At 43.4% G+C, this 13,369-nt stretch overlaps 1 protein-coding gene across 2 annotated transcripts in view; it reads left to right on the top strand.

Annotated features, from left to right (window-relative positions):
- Positions 1-7,865: 7,865 nt before the first annotated feature.
- The window catches only part of JMY (junction mediating and regulatory protein, p53 cofactor), a 79,330-nt gene continuing 73,826 nt past the window's right edge, over positions 7,866-13,369 (top strand). For both annotated transcript variants that reach the window (XM_066988488.1, XM_048079532.2), the window contains exon 1: positions 7,866-8,962. In XM_066988488.1, the coding sequence (XP_066844589.1) occupies positions 8,129-8,962 (834 nt within the window). In that variant the 5' untranslated portion in view covers positions 7,866-8,128. The remainder of the gene's footprint in view (positions 8,963-13,369) is intronic.

The raw sequence follows: 13,369 nt of genomic DNA, 5'->3' as shown, positions 1-13,369 counted from the left end.
GAAGCATGCAGGCCCATCAGCACAAGATTTGGACTTCTTTTTACAAGGACTGCTTCCCTTTCTCAGCACTGCCAGTGGGATCACATGGCAATTCAGCTGAAGACGGAACCAGATGAAGATACCATCTGTTTCTTCTGTACTGAGTAACTGGATCAGACTCAAGTATGCAGCAGCTTCGGGTGTAGCTATGTCTACAGACAGCAGCTCATGCTACCCAGTATTTCTCCAGAACAGTTTAATTGGGATGAGAACTTGTTTCATAAGTGAGGCTAAATGTCAGGCCTTCTACTTAGCAGGCAGGAGAACACCTAAGATCTCCTAGATGTAAGGGTCTCACCCTGACAAACTTTGGAGAAGACACCTGGGATTCAGGCTTGCCATTAGAATCAGCAGTGTTGCTGTGACCTTTCACTCCATAAGCTGAGTTTATTCTGTTGTGTAGAGTGTTTACACAGTGCTCTGGTGAATTTTGTTGCAAGACTTTCTCACTAGTATGTATTTTATTTTACTCAGCAGGCTGTTCTCTTTCTTGAACTGTCTCCAACCTCATTGGATCCCCAAATGCTGGAACAAATATCTGGCAAACCGTAGCTGCTATCTATAATTATTTCTGCTCAAAAACTGTTAAGACTTTAAACGTCTCTCTAGCCTGCTGACTCGTGTTTTATTAGGAGACAGACTTCCAAAATGCCTTGGAAAATACTCTGTGCTTAGTAAACATCATACAAGTCTAAAATGTTTTATGCTGCAAAGTCTGTTGGTATTGGCATTATTCTGGCTTGTGTTTTACCTTCTGCCCCAACTCTGCATCACACGCTAGCATACTCTGTTGCTATTGCGATGACCAAAGATGAATGTATAGATTTTCTGAGATGTTGCTATTCAAAGACTATTTACACCACAGACAGGGCTGTGACTACATCTTGCACAAATGTTTATAAGGCAGCTTTAACATAAGCAGGTTGTATATTTAGAACAGTATAGCTGAAACTGTGGGGAGATAACATACAAGCTGGACATGAACTAGTTTCTGTGGAGAGGCTAACAAATGATTCAAAATGCACTAGGCATTCTTGAGACAGTATGAATAATAAAGCTAATCAATAAGTATTCATGGTCTTCCCTGACCTGTATGAAAGAGAATGATAAACAACAGAATGTTTTGTTGGGAAAAAAAAAAAAAAAGTAACAGTGCTCCAGTGTTAACAGTGTGATGTTTACAAATCAGAAACTTAATTCAGTAACTACTGTGCTTAGAATATTTTTGATTATTAGACTATATTTTACAATTATTTTTCAAGAGTTTTTATCCATGAATCACGCAAGAACAGAACTACCATCAACTAGAAAGTGTTTCTATTAAATTTTACATTTTTTGTATGTATTTTTACTTACGCCATTCACATTTATCTAAAACTTAAGCAATACAAAGAAAGCAGTAAGGATTAACGGGACAGCAAAAGACAAATTTCCTGTCACTCCCCTCAGGTGTTTTGACTGGAAATCTCAGGATTCCTTGTCTGCTGTGATAACTCTGAAAGTTACAGAAAATGCAAACAAATCCTGGCACTTTCTTGGCTCAGTGGCAATTTTTGACACCTTAATAGATGAAATCCATCAGATTCAAGCTAGGACCTCTTGAGTATTCGCTAGAAATGGTATATTTACCCCTCACATAACTGAGTAATTTTTGCCCTTTACTTAATCTATTCTTAGCCTTTTAGAGAAGGTATTTAGAAATTTTACCATCCACTTGTGACCCAAATACAGCATTGGCTGTACATACAATAGCCTGTTATGCTCATCTCAGCCAGTGTACAATGTAATGACACAAGTCCTGCAGAATCTCACAGGGGTCAGATGGCCTGGAAATGTACTGGAAATAGAGTGACTCATCCAGTCTTCAAAGTTTTTTTTCCCTCAGAGCAAAGGAACAGCAGCTTACATGTTTATGGGAAGTGCCAGGATCACACACTAAATCGAAAGCTAAGTAGTCTTCAACCCACTCTTTTCATCCAAATGTCAATCCAGAATTCCTCAGATAAACCTTTTTCCATATAATCAAATTATTTTAGCAATGACCTCATATGATCTTGCAGACAGATCAGGCTGTTGGTCTGTCAATCTATCTCTTTATCAGGCTGAGAAAGGATGGAAACTCTAAGGCTAATTAAAAACATCTGAATTGTGTTCTTGTCATATGTTGCACTGATTAATCAGAAGGCGGACTGTATTCACTGCCATGGGAACTATGATTTCCTTTTTTTTAGATTCACGTAGGTATTTTGTCTGTTATAACTCAATGCTTGTCCTGTGGTTTGGGGCTTCCCCTATCTAGTTACAAATGTTCTTGATTGACTGAGGTGAATTGTGGATGTGGCTAAGCATATTGCTTCCTCTTTCCTTGAATAACAACACCCAATACTCCACTACAGCCTGTACACTGCTGCACAGCTGGACACACCGTATTCACAGCCAAGCAGGCATTTTCTTTATTTCTCAAAATATATAGACTGGACTTTTTCACTCTGGTCCTCAAAGAAAATATGACTTTTAAGGAGCTATTTACAAATTCCCTTTGTTTAATTATGTGATACCAAATATGACCAAAAAAAAAAAAAAGGCAGAAATATTTCTTGCATTTTTGCACTTAACACAACTTAAAAAAAATGTTTTCTCAAAACTACAAATTTTTCTTTCCGTCATCAGGATCATTTTTTCTATTCCCATGTACTTGGGTGGAGCCCATCAGAATATGGTTTCTGTAAACAAACAAGTTGAAGAATTGCTTTGTAAACCACTACAGAGAGCTGCAAGCACCATCATTCCCAACTCATCCAGCCTGCAAGACAGGACTGCTCCTGTTGTATCTCTTGTTGCAAACTTTTTTTATTTGCCACAGAGCCTACTAATTACTTTCAAGTAACTTAGTAAAATTCTTATTAATCTTGGAATTTTCCCACTATAATAGTACGTCTAAGTTGGAAACTTAGTTTTTGTATCATCTGAGCTTTCAGGGAGGGATTCTGGAGTATTGCTGACATATTTTTCTCCATTGTCACTTACATAAACTATCAATCTCCTTGATTGGTTAAAAGAGAAAAGATTGACTTTTATGAACGATTCCTTTCAAGGAAAGATTGATTTGTATTTAAAGTATCGGATCCTCTCAGCAGTGAGAGAATCCATTTCATGTTCAGCTTATCATATATTCATAAAGCTTACCACACAGTAATAATTGCACGTTCTACAACTGCAACAATATCTGGCTGCAGAAAATTTTTCAGTTTCGAGCCAGCATAAATATCCAAAGTATTCAGTTTTCCTACACAGAATGGATGGGCTTATCAAACACACTGCACCTCTATTGTTTCTCCTGTACAATACAACTCCTTGTACCTGGAAACTGCCCCAAATCTCCTCTTATATCAAAATGGTAGATACTTTCAGAATTTCAAGTGCAGAGACAACTATTACTAGAAAGTGTGCTTTTTGATGGATGTTTTATTGGAAGAGTGTTCCTAAGCCATCACAAAGTCAATAACGCTTTCACGCAGTCAGCTTCTAGTCACACTTCACACAGACATACTCTTAAAAAAAACACAACCTTTTGCCAGAAAAAGACTCCCACTAACAACAAACAGACATGGCTATTTGGCCTGCCCACACTAAAGTTTGAATTACACTATCAACAGAAACCTCTTAAAAATGCTTGTCTGCAATAGTTGCATTAACACAATAACAGCAATTAAAAAATTAATAGCAATTTCAGGACACCTCACAATACTCACAATGCTACAGTACTCTGAAGCATGCTAAGGAATATTCTACTTCATCTCAACTATTTTAAGGAATTGCACAGCTAGTTAACCAAGAACACAACAGTCTTGTATTTGGACAGAAATCATATTACAATAGCGGTAGTTTGGAACTGATCAAACATCAAATCAGGCTTCTCAGCTGAGACCTCGTTTTCTTAAAAATGCTTTGTACTAGAACTAGTTTATTCAAGGTGTTCAAAGATTCAGAGGGGTGTAACTTCACTTCAGCCTGAAGCATTCTGTAGGAGTTACACGCTAGCTGGAATGTTTGTATAAACACTTAGAGGATTATTTCTGTTCTTGTTCACAACATCAGCATGCAGAAGACAATTTAGACAGCACTATGAGATCACTTTGCAGTGGTTCTGGTTGTTCAATCCACAGATGACCCAACCTTTTACGACAGACAATTAACGACCCACCCTACACATCCACAAATATGTATGAGCAGTTCCATATTGTATCATCCTATCACCAGCCCTGTTCAGCATTTATTATGTCTGGATCTGCCTAGGCAGTCTACAATCAATGCAGCTGAGAAGCATTCAGTATGTCCCCTTCTGTGCTGAATTTGGATTCTGTAGTTTCCTTGTTTTTCCAACACGAACCTGAACTGAGATCATGTCTAAGAACTAGCATAAACAGGTTCAGGTAAATGATATTGCAAGGCACAAAAATCACAGATAAACACATGCAACTTTGCAAAACTATTTGTCACTGGCTTGCTAACTTAAAATCGTATTAAAAATCACTGCTTGGAGACTGCCCAGGGATAGCAATGACTCAAAGTACTCCCTGTATAAAAGTTCTGGCATTTAACCCAATTCTTTAAAAAAAATAAAAATGACATCAACTAAATTCCCAAGCTTACATTTCAGCTCACTAGCAACAGAGCGCTTGTGGCTCTCAGAAACCTTTGGCTCTTTGAAACATAATAATCTAGCTTGTTGGCTGAGTATCTGCTACTTCCAACAGCCCTGCTCGTGAGGTTGACTCGGCCTCCCCCATGTGCAGTTTCCAGGTTAGCGATGTGATCTACACACTGAAGTGCTGCAGCACTTTCTCGGCAGCAGCGCTGCACAACTCTCCATGCAGCTCATGTTCTCTTAGACGACAGAGGCATTCCCCAGTAATTGTTTCACTTTTCGCTTTTCTAAACTGTGGAAATCAACCACAAGCCAGGGTGATTGGGTGCTACCTAACCCACCTCTGGTTAGTGTACAGAGTCACAGAGTGGTTGAGGCTGGAAGAGAACTCCAGAGGCCATCTGGTGCACCCCCCCTGCTCAAGCAGGACCATGCTCAGATGGCTTTTGAATACGTCCAAGAATGGAGACACCACAATCTCTCTGGGCAACCCATCCCATTGCTCAGTCACAGTGAAGTCATGTTTCCTGACGCTCAGGAGGAACCTCTTGTGTTTCAGTGGTGCCCAGTGCCAGGACAGCACAGCAAAGAGCCTGGCTCTGCCCTCTTTGCGCCGTCCCTTCAGGTATTCATGTACATTGATGAGATTCCCCTGAGCCTCTCCTTTGTCAGGCTGAACTGTCCCAGCTCTCCCAGCCTTTCCTCCTACAAGAGGTGCTCCAGTCCCCTGACCATTTTTGTGGCTCTTTGTTGGACTCTCTGCAGTAACTCCACCTCCCTCTTGTACAGAGGAGCACAGAACTGGATACAACAGTCCAAGTGTGGCATCGCCAAGTGTGATGAGGAGAGAAGAAGGATCACGTCCCTCAATGTGGTAGCAACACCCCTCTCTAAGGTAGTCCAGGATACCAGTACACTCCACTACAAGCCTTGTTTGGAAGGTCATTACTAGCCTTTCAGAATTTTATTTTTTTTTCTGTTTTACTCAGTGGAGTTCATTGACATATTTCTTTTAACCACCTTTATGAACAAATCAACATAGTCTGAAAAGCCTGCCCTATTATATTGCTATGAATGAACAGTTATGCATGTACTGCAATACCGAAGTTACTCTGAAGGTTACTCAGTGCTCCATGACAATGTGACCTTGAAAAATTGCTAATACCTTGCAAGCTCTTTTTTTTTCCCATAAGGGCACAATTTTGGCAAAATGTAATAGCTGTTGAGATCTGATGGCATAGCTTTCCTGCTGCATTAGAAGAGGCCAATCAGAAACTTGACTGTTGCTGAGCAAGTTTCATACCAGTTTTCACGCTACACTTACCTAGTATCTCCTTTAAATTCTACCAGTTTGTCCCTCCGTTATTAGAAAACAGCCAGGCTAACACTGCTTCAAAGACCTTGGCTTCTGCAGTAGCTGACCTGACATACTAGGACTCTGATCCTTTGGCTGATGAGGAATCTTGAATCCACGTTTAATTCTTTTAAGACTGGGTATATACAAATGCATCTTCATCATTTTTTCTTTCATGCATTACTAATGACAAAACTGGATTGCTACTTACATTCATCCACTGCAAATTTGCTTCTGAATACTTAACAGAATCAAACTGTAGTTTCCCCACCAACATATTGATTGCTTGTTTTCTTAGCCACTTCTACACGGGGTATAATCTTATCTTTCAGATAATTTCACAGGTGCTTTGATCTGCGCCTTAATTTACAGCAACAGAAGAGAATGTTATTCTCCGAGATGCAAAGCACACCAGTTTATGGTCCTTTCCTTTGGCTGCTGCGCCATCATTTCCTTCTTTTTCCTAACAGCTGTGCCTTTTGGTATTTGAGATGTAACTCTCCTGAATACACGAGGTTTCTCAGTTAATGACCTGAGAATGTTTGGATTGTCAGAGGCTCTCCCCAAATACTTTAGCCTCTAAGGACAGGATGCTAGTCAATACCTTAATTTAGAAAAAAGCAGTGACGGTGACTCACTCTGTTTCTCTGGCAAGCTCAACTGAAAATGTTTTATTCCCCTGGTGCTTCTTCAATGTACAAAGGAACAGTATCACAGATGAGCCAATGCATACTATCTCATTTTTGATTAAACTATTTTCGGACCTCTATCATTAAGATTTTTTTTTTCATTTATACACAAAGTGAAATGGAATACCCCAAAGGGCAACAAGAAACCGACCGTCGGCCTTAAAATTGCATTTGATTAATCATTCCTTTCAGACTTTAGTTGTCCGTGCTGGCTTCCTGTAACCTTCGACGTGCTCCTCAATACACTTGGAAAACTCCGCGAGGTTTCCACACTGCCAATTCTTAAGTAGGACAGGCCAACACAAGCACAAAACGCCGTGCCTCGGCGCAATCAGTTAACTTCATTTTTAAAGGCACAGAATTGCCCAAGACAGCTATTTCAGAACATGCCCTCCTCCCCAGGTCTCCCTGCAGCTGCTGCGCTCCTTCTCGGCCAAACCACAAACTCCTGCTGCACGGAACACCGCGAGGCACGCTTGATAAGGGCCTTTGAACTACTTCGGTTCGATCTCTCGTCAGAACGAAGCAAGCTGGCGAAGCGACGTGTCCTTCCCGGTAACCACGTAGAAAAAGCGCTTTGTGGAGCGCGAAGAGCAGGAAGCAAGCTCCGTACTGAAAAAAAAAAAAAAAAACCTCTGCCAAGGGCTCTGGGGAGGGCTCGGGGGGGAGGGGGGCCGGGGAGCTGCTGAGGCCGGTACCGGCATGGACGGAGCCGTGAGGGGGAGCCGTGAGGGGGAGCCGTGAAGCGCCCGCCCCCAACGGCCCCCAACGGCCGCCAACGGCCGCCAACGGCCCGGCACGCGCCCGCCCCGGCATGCCCCGCGCTCCGCGTCCGAGGGAAGGGGGCCGGGGTGAGCGCGAGGGGCGGGGCAGAGGGCGGGGGGGGCGGGGCGAGCGGCGGCCAATGGCGGAAGGGCCCGTCGGGGTGGGCGGCGCCGGCGCCGAGTTGCCGCAGCGCTGCCGCCGCCGCTTGTAAACAGAGCCCGCTGCCCACGTGACGCGCGGCGGGTACCTGCGCGGCGGGCGGCGGGGCGGGCGGGCATTGTCCGCCGGCAGCGCAGCGCAGCGCGGCGGGAGGGAGGGCGGAGGAGGACGGGCGCTGCGCCAGCGCCAGCACCAGCACCGGGCGACGCTGCCTCACCTCACCCCCCCCTCCCCCTTTATCTTTCCTCCTCCTCCTCGTCGTCCTCCCCCTCCCCGCCGCAGCGGCCCCCTCGAGCGCCCGCCCTAAGATGGCTGATGGTGGGCGGTGAGGCGCCGCGCGGGGCTGCGGGCGGCCGTTGCCGGCCGGCGAGAAGCGGGGGCGGCTGAGGGGCGGCACAGCCCGGCGCGGCGCGGCACGGCACGGCACGGCACGGCACCACACGGCCCGGCACGGGGCTCGGTCCGCGCGGCGCCATGTCCGCCTTCGCGCTGGAGGAGACGCTGGAGGCCGACTGGGTGGCCGTGAGGCCTCACGCCTTCCAGGAGCGCGAGAAGCACAAGTTCGTCTTCATCGTGGCCTGGAACGAGATCGAGGGCAAGTTCGCCATCACCTGCCACAACCGCACGGCGCAGCGGCAGCGCAGCGGGTCCCGCGACGTGCGGCGCGCCGGGGCCGAGGCCGGAGCCTCCGCCGCTGCCGCCTCCAAGGCGCTGCGCAGGGGCCCGGCCTGCGGCCCCGACCCCCCCGTCCCGGCCCGCAGCCCGCTGCGCGCCCGGGGCGGCCCGTCCCGCAGGCCGTCGCGGGGCCCGGAGGCGGCGGGTGGCGCCGCGGAAGATATCGAAGTGCTGGAGCTGGGCAGGGAGGAGGCGGCCGGCTCGCTGTCGTCGTCTCCGCCGCCGTCGCCGCTGCAGGCAGCCGAGCCGTCCGCTCCCGACGCGGAGCCGGCGGGGGAGGAGTGCAGCTGGGCCGGGCTCTTCTCCTTCCAGGACCTGCGGGCCGTGCACCAGCAGCTGTGCTCGGTGAACTCGGAGCTGGAGCCCTACCTGCCCGCCTTCCCCGAGGAGCCCTCGGGCATGTGGACGGTGCTGTTCGGGGCCCCCGAGCTGTCCGAGCAGGAGATGGACGCGCTCTGCTACAAGCTGCAGGTCTACTTGGTCCACTGCTTGGACACCTGCGGCTGGAAGATCCTCTCGCAGGTGCTCTTCACCGAGGCGGACGACCCCGAAGAGTACTACGAGAGCCTGAGTGAGCTGCGGCAAAAGGGGTACGAGGAGGTGCTGCAGCGGGCCCGCAGGAGGATCCAGGAGGTGAGGCTGCTGCGCTCGGTACCGGTCTCCCCGCCTTTTCCTTACTCTGTGACATCTGTAGTTGTTCTCTCCAGCTGCTCTTCTCTGCCTTTGAAGAACAGATCGAGCCATAGGACAAAAAAAAAAAACAAAACTATCTAGTTGATTTTTTGTTTGCTTGTTTTTTTGATGCTTTGAGAATCTACGTAAGAAAACAGGACTTAAGCTTTCCAGGGGGTCTAGGGCCAGGATTTAAGAAAGTGCAGATTCCTCTAGTTATCTCAGCGTGGCTCACTACTTTACTCTGTGCGATCAAATGTAGACATTTGTGAACAAGGATCTGAGGGACTTGGCAATGTCTTGCTGCCAGATTTTTGTTGTTGCGTTGCTTTGCAGCAGGATGTGTTGGAGTCTGATTTCTCCTGTTTAATAGGAGCAGCAACATGTGGTGTTTATTTTGACAGTACAATTTAGGCACTCGAGGCCAAAAAAATTCTAGGTTTTTACAGGCTCTGGGTGATGAATCTGGTATTTCAAGTGAGATGATGTCTTCTGGTGGAATTGGCATAACTACAACTTTTGTTCGTTCTTGGTAAGTTCTTAGAGTTGGGATTTCAAAAAGAAAGCTATCTAATCTTAGCGAGGATTTACAGCGTTGACATTGCTAGAGTCTGACAGGTCTTGGATGTTTCAGGACTTGAGTGTTTCAGGATGTTTCATCCCACTTCCCCATGCCCGTACTCTGTTTAGACAGAAGCAGTTGAGGAGGTTGATTCTGTTAACTTCTTAGCATCAGTGTGTAAGATTTTTTTCACATCTTTGTGTGCTGAGGTGTATGAGGACCCAGATTTTCCCAGTTAAAAAAAAAAAAAAAAGACTTGCATTTGTTTATATGCTTCTGTGGCCTTGGATCAGGATGCACCAAGATCTATCTTGGTGTGACTGTGGATGAATCAGGTTATGGAATTTTTGGTTTTTGCAAATGACATCTAAATTTTGTTGTATCACTGTAAATCAAGTTTGGCTGCTTCAGCTGCCCCCTTATATTCTTGCAGGATTGCGTGTTCAAAAAATGTGTGGTGGTGAATGGTTTTTTTTTTTTTTTTCCCCTGATGGAGTATGAGCACATGCTCTTGCTGTCTGTTTCGATGGCATAGTTTTGAATCTTTGTAGGATTCTGTCCCAGCTTTTCCATAGTGACTGAAGCTACAGAGTACGAGAAAACTGTTGTCAGTGATGAAATCACCATAAGGGCATCTCAATGTAGCATTTTCAGGTACAAGCTTATTTCCAAACCGTAACATTAGGATTTATCGTGGGAAAACAGAAAGAAAGAAAAACCACAAATAGCTATTGAAAGGGAAGAATTCATCGTCATTAATTTTTCTATAGTACTGGTAATTAGTCTGATAGTGTTCTGCAGTAGTCTTAGTCCAGAGAATATGCAACCGTATCATCGTCTACTTTTTTCTTTGGCTACATGAATGCTTGGTTGTATGTACTTAGATTCACTTGGCCCTCAGCTGAGCAGTTTTTGTAAAGAGCTGGTCAGGACGAGAGAAGTTCCTGTTAAACATGGAGTTTTGGAACTGGGTGTCAAACTCTAAGTGAGTGGTGCTTTTGAAGAAACACTGTTTCAGAATTACTGTGCAAGAGCTATTTGTTTCTTGAAGAATCTCAACTTTGGTTTTGTTAGGACCAATGCTATGGTCAAAAATTAAATCAGGTATTGGTAGGCAATGAAAGCTTTATCCTAGTCAACCCATTGTTCTCTGTTAACATTGAGAATTTGGTGGAGTCAAAATGGCAGAATGTATTTGTGCATTTGACCACAGTACAACCTTCCTTTCCAATGGCAACCAATCTACTAGTGCGCCTCAAGTCAGTATGGCTGTACTTCTGTCACTGCTCATGATGTAAACTGATCCTTCTTTAATTAAATGTAGTTCATGTTTAAGAAAAGACACCAATTGAATGACCTGCTTGACCCTTTTGGCTCTCAGGTTTCTCTTTTCCTTACCTGTTAGTGGTTTGTATGGTCCATAATGTTTTCCTTCTAAGCAAATACTGATATTGCTTGTCATTGAATTCTAAGCGAATGAAGCAGTGGATGATGGGGGCTGCCAGGTATTTCTGAAGGAAAGGGTTTTCATACTTTCAAGCAGAACCTACTGAATCAATGTTTTGTCTCTCATTTTAATTTACTTTTCCATCCGTACTTGAAACCTGCCTGTTAGCTGTTTGGAATGTTGGTTTCCGGCAATTTTAAACAATTTTACCTCTCTTAAGAGAACTTCTGAGGAGAAGGAGAAGGACTTGGCACTGGCAACTGAAATAGTATGAAGGAGCATAATGAATATAGAGGGTTTCCATGTATGTAAAGTTGTGTAAAATACAAGTTAAGAACTCTAAGATTTTGGCTTAACTTTTTAAGATATACAGGAAATAATTATAAACCTCAGAAGTGTAACTTTCTCCAGGACAGTTATTCACTGTGCAGTTACAACATTATTTAAGAAGTGCTAGTAGTTTCTGTTGACCATCTTCTTTGAGGCGGAGACGCAAAGTGAGCAACAAAACCTCTCATGTTCATTGTTCCAGCATCCCCTATTTGGCCATTTGTTGCTTTCCATAAGTTACACACAAGCCAGTTTATTTTCACAGCAGTTAATAATTGTTGCTTTTTGTAATAGGCATTTTTATCATTGTCTCAATTATAAAACTTTAATAGGCCAGAAGAATGTTACAAGCAGAAACAGATCCAAGATGAGAAAGCTCCTCTGCAAGTATTTCTATATGACGTGAAATTAATTTCTTCTGCATAATTTGCAGTTTAAAATTAGCACGTCTTTTATTTAAAAAAAAAAAACACACAACAATTCTGGAATAATTTAGAAACACTAAATTTATGTCACAGTAAATACATGTATCTAAAAGAATACATGTGAGTGTAGTAATATCAAAGATGGTATTGTATCTCTGCTGTGTTGGCAAAAGATTGAATGCAGTCTCAGTATTACTGGATAAAAACTGTTATTATAAACTATGGTTAAGGCTATTTGTTGGCATAGTCATGGCAACAAACACATTTTTTCTATGGTTATCTTTTTACTTGTTCCTGCATAGCAAGTTGTGAATATGGGAACCTTATCTTTACATTTCACGCTTATTTCAGTGTCTTTGAATTAATGGTACTAATGAATCTCTCTTTTTCCTTAGAGTTCTTAATTGCTGTGGCATTATGAAATTTGGCAGGTAATAGTCAATAGCATCTTGAGTGCCAGTTATAAGACTAGTCACAGACTCGCTTTCGTTTTGATGTTTCTCTATGAATTCTTGCGTCTGTAGGCAGACTCTTGAAAGACCATTTTGTGTATCTGTTCTCTGTGTGTTCTTCTGTGTTGTTTTAATATAAAAGCTCAGAAAAAAACTCTTAGTAGATGATTAAATTCTAAAGAAATTCTGAGAGAATCTTATTTTCAGTGGCTAACTTAAGACTGCCTTGGGAGTGGCAGTGTCCTTCCACTGTGTGGTGGAATATCTTACTAAGCACCAGAGTAGCCCTGCGAATTTTTATGTTGGTTGGCTTAGTTTTCTTTTGACTCAAAGGGCTAGAAAGGTTAAGAAAAATTAATGTCAGTCTTTTGTGTGTTTTGTTATAGTAACCACTTCTTTATAAGAAGAATTTTTTTGACAGCTGTTTTGCCATTTTCTTTCAAATTAGTATATATATAATTTTTGAAAATAACTTTTGCACAGCTTTAGTAGGGAAACTGTTTTCAATGAGTGAAATATGACTGTCAAATCACACAGATGAGTAAGTATTGGCTCACGTGTAAATCAAAGGATCTCACATGCTTTCCAAAGGCACTGTCAAATATTTTTATTTACGAGAAAAAAATCTAAAATAGTATCCATAGGTTATTCTTTTGTTGTTATTCTAGTATTTCAGTGAAAAATAATAGTTGCAGTAGTCTTAGTAACTTGTCTTTATTGCTTCTGACCACGTGCGTTCAGATCTAAAGTGTATATATGGTAGGTAGTGAGGCACTTCATGAAAAATTGAAGTTTTCCAGAGGTGAGGTGACCTCTCCCTATTCAGTGATCTACTCCTAAGCACAATGTGATTTAAAGAGAGATTTCTACATCAAGGAGTTAAATAATCCAAGAGTAATTAATACAAAACAGTACGAAAAGTATTCAGTGATGCAAAAATTAAATAATAGCAGTAGTGTTTCCATCAAAACCAGTGAAACATCTCTGTGCAAGAGGCAAAGAATCCTGGATTCTACAACAGCTAGATCTAGAAGACACACAAGGTGTTTCAGGAGGGAACAGAACACCAGTTCAAATTTAAACTAGGGTGCGCGGAAGATTAAAATAAAAGATATACTGTAGATTATTGTTGCTATTATTACTTCTCTATCT

This window comes from Anser cygnoides, chromosome Z (assembly GCF_040182565.1).
Source record: "Anser cygnoides isolate HZ-2024a breed goose chromosome Z, Taihu_goose_T2T_genome, whole genome shotgun sequence".
Lineage (NCBI taxonomy): Eukaryota > Metazoa > Chordata > Aves > Anseriformes > Anatidae > Anser > Anser cygnoides.
The sequence above is the reverse complement of the archived record's forward strand: the minus strand, read 5'-3'. Positions and strand labels throughout refer to the sequence as shown.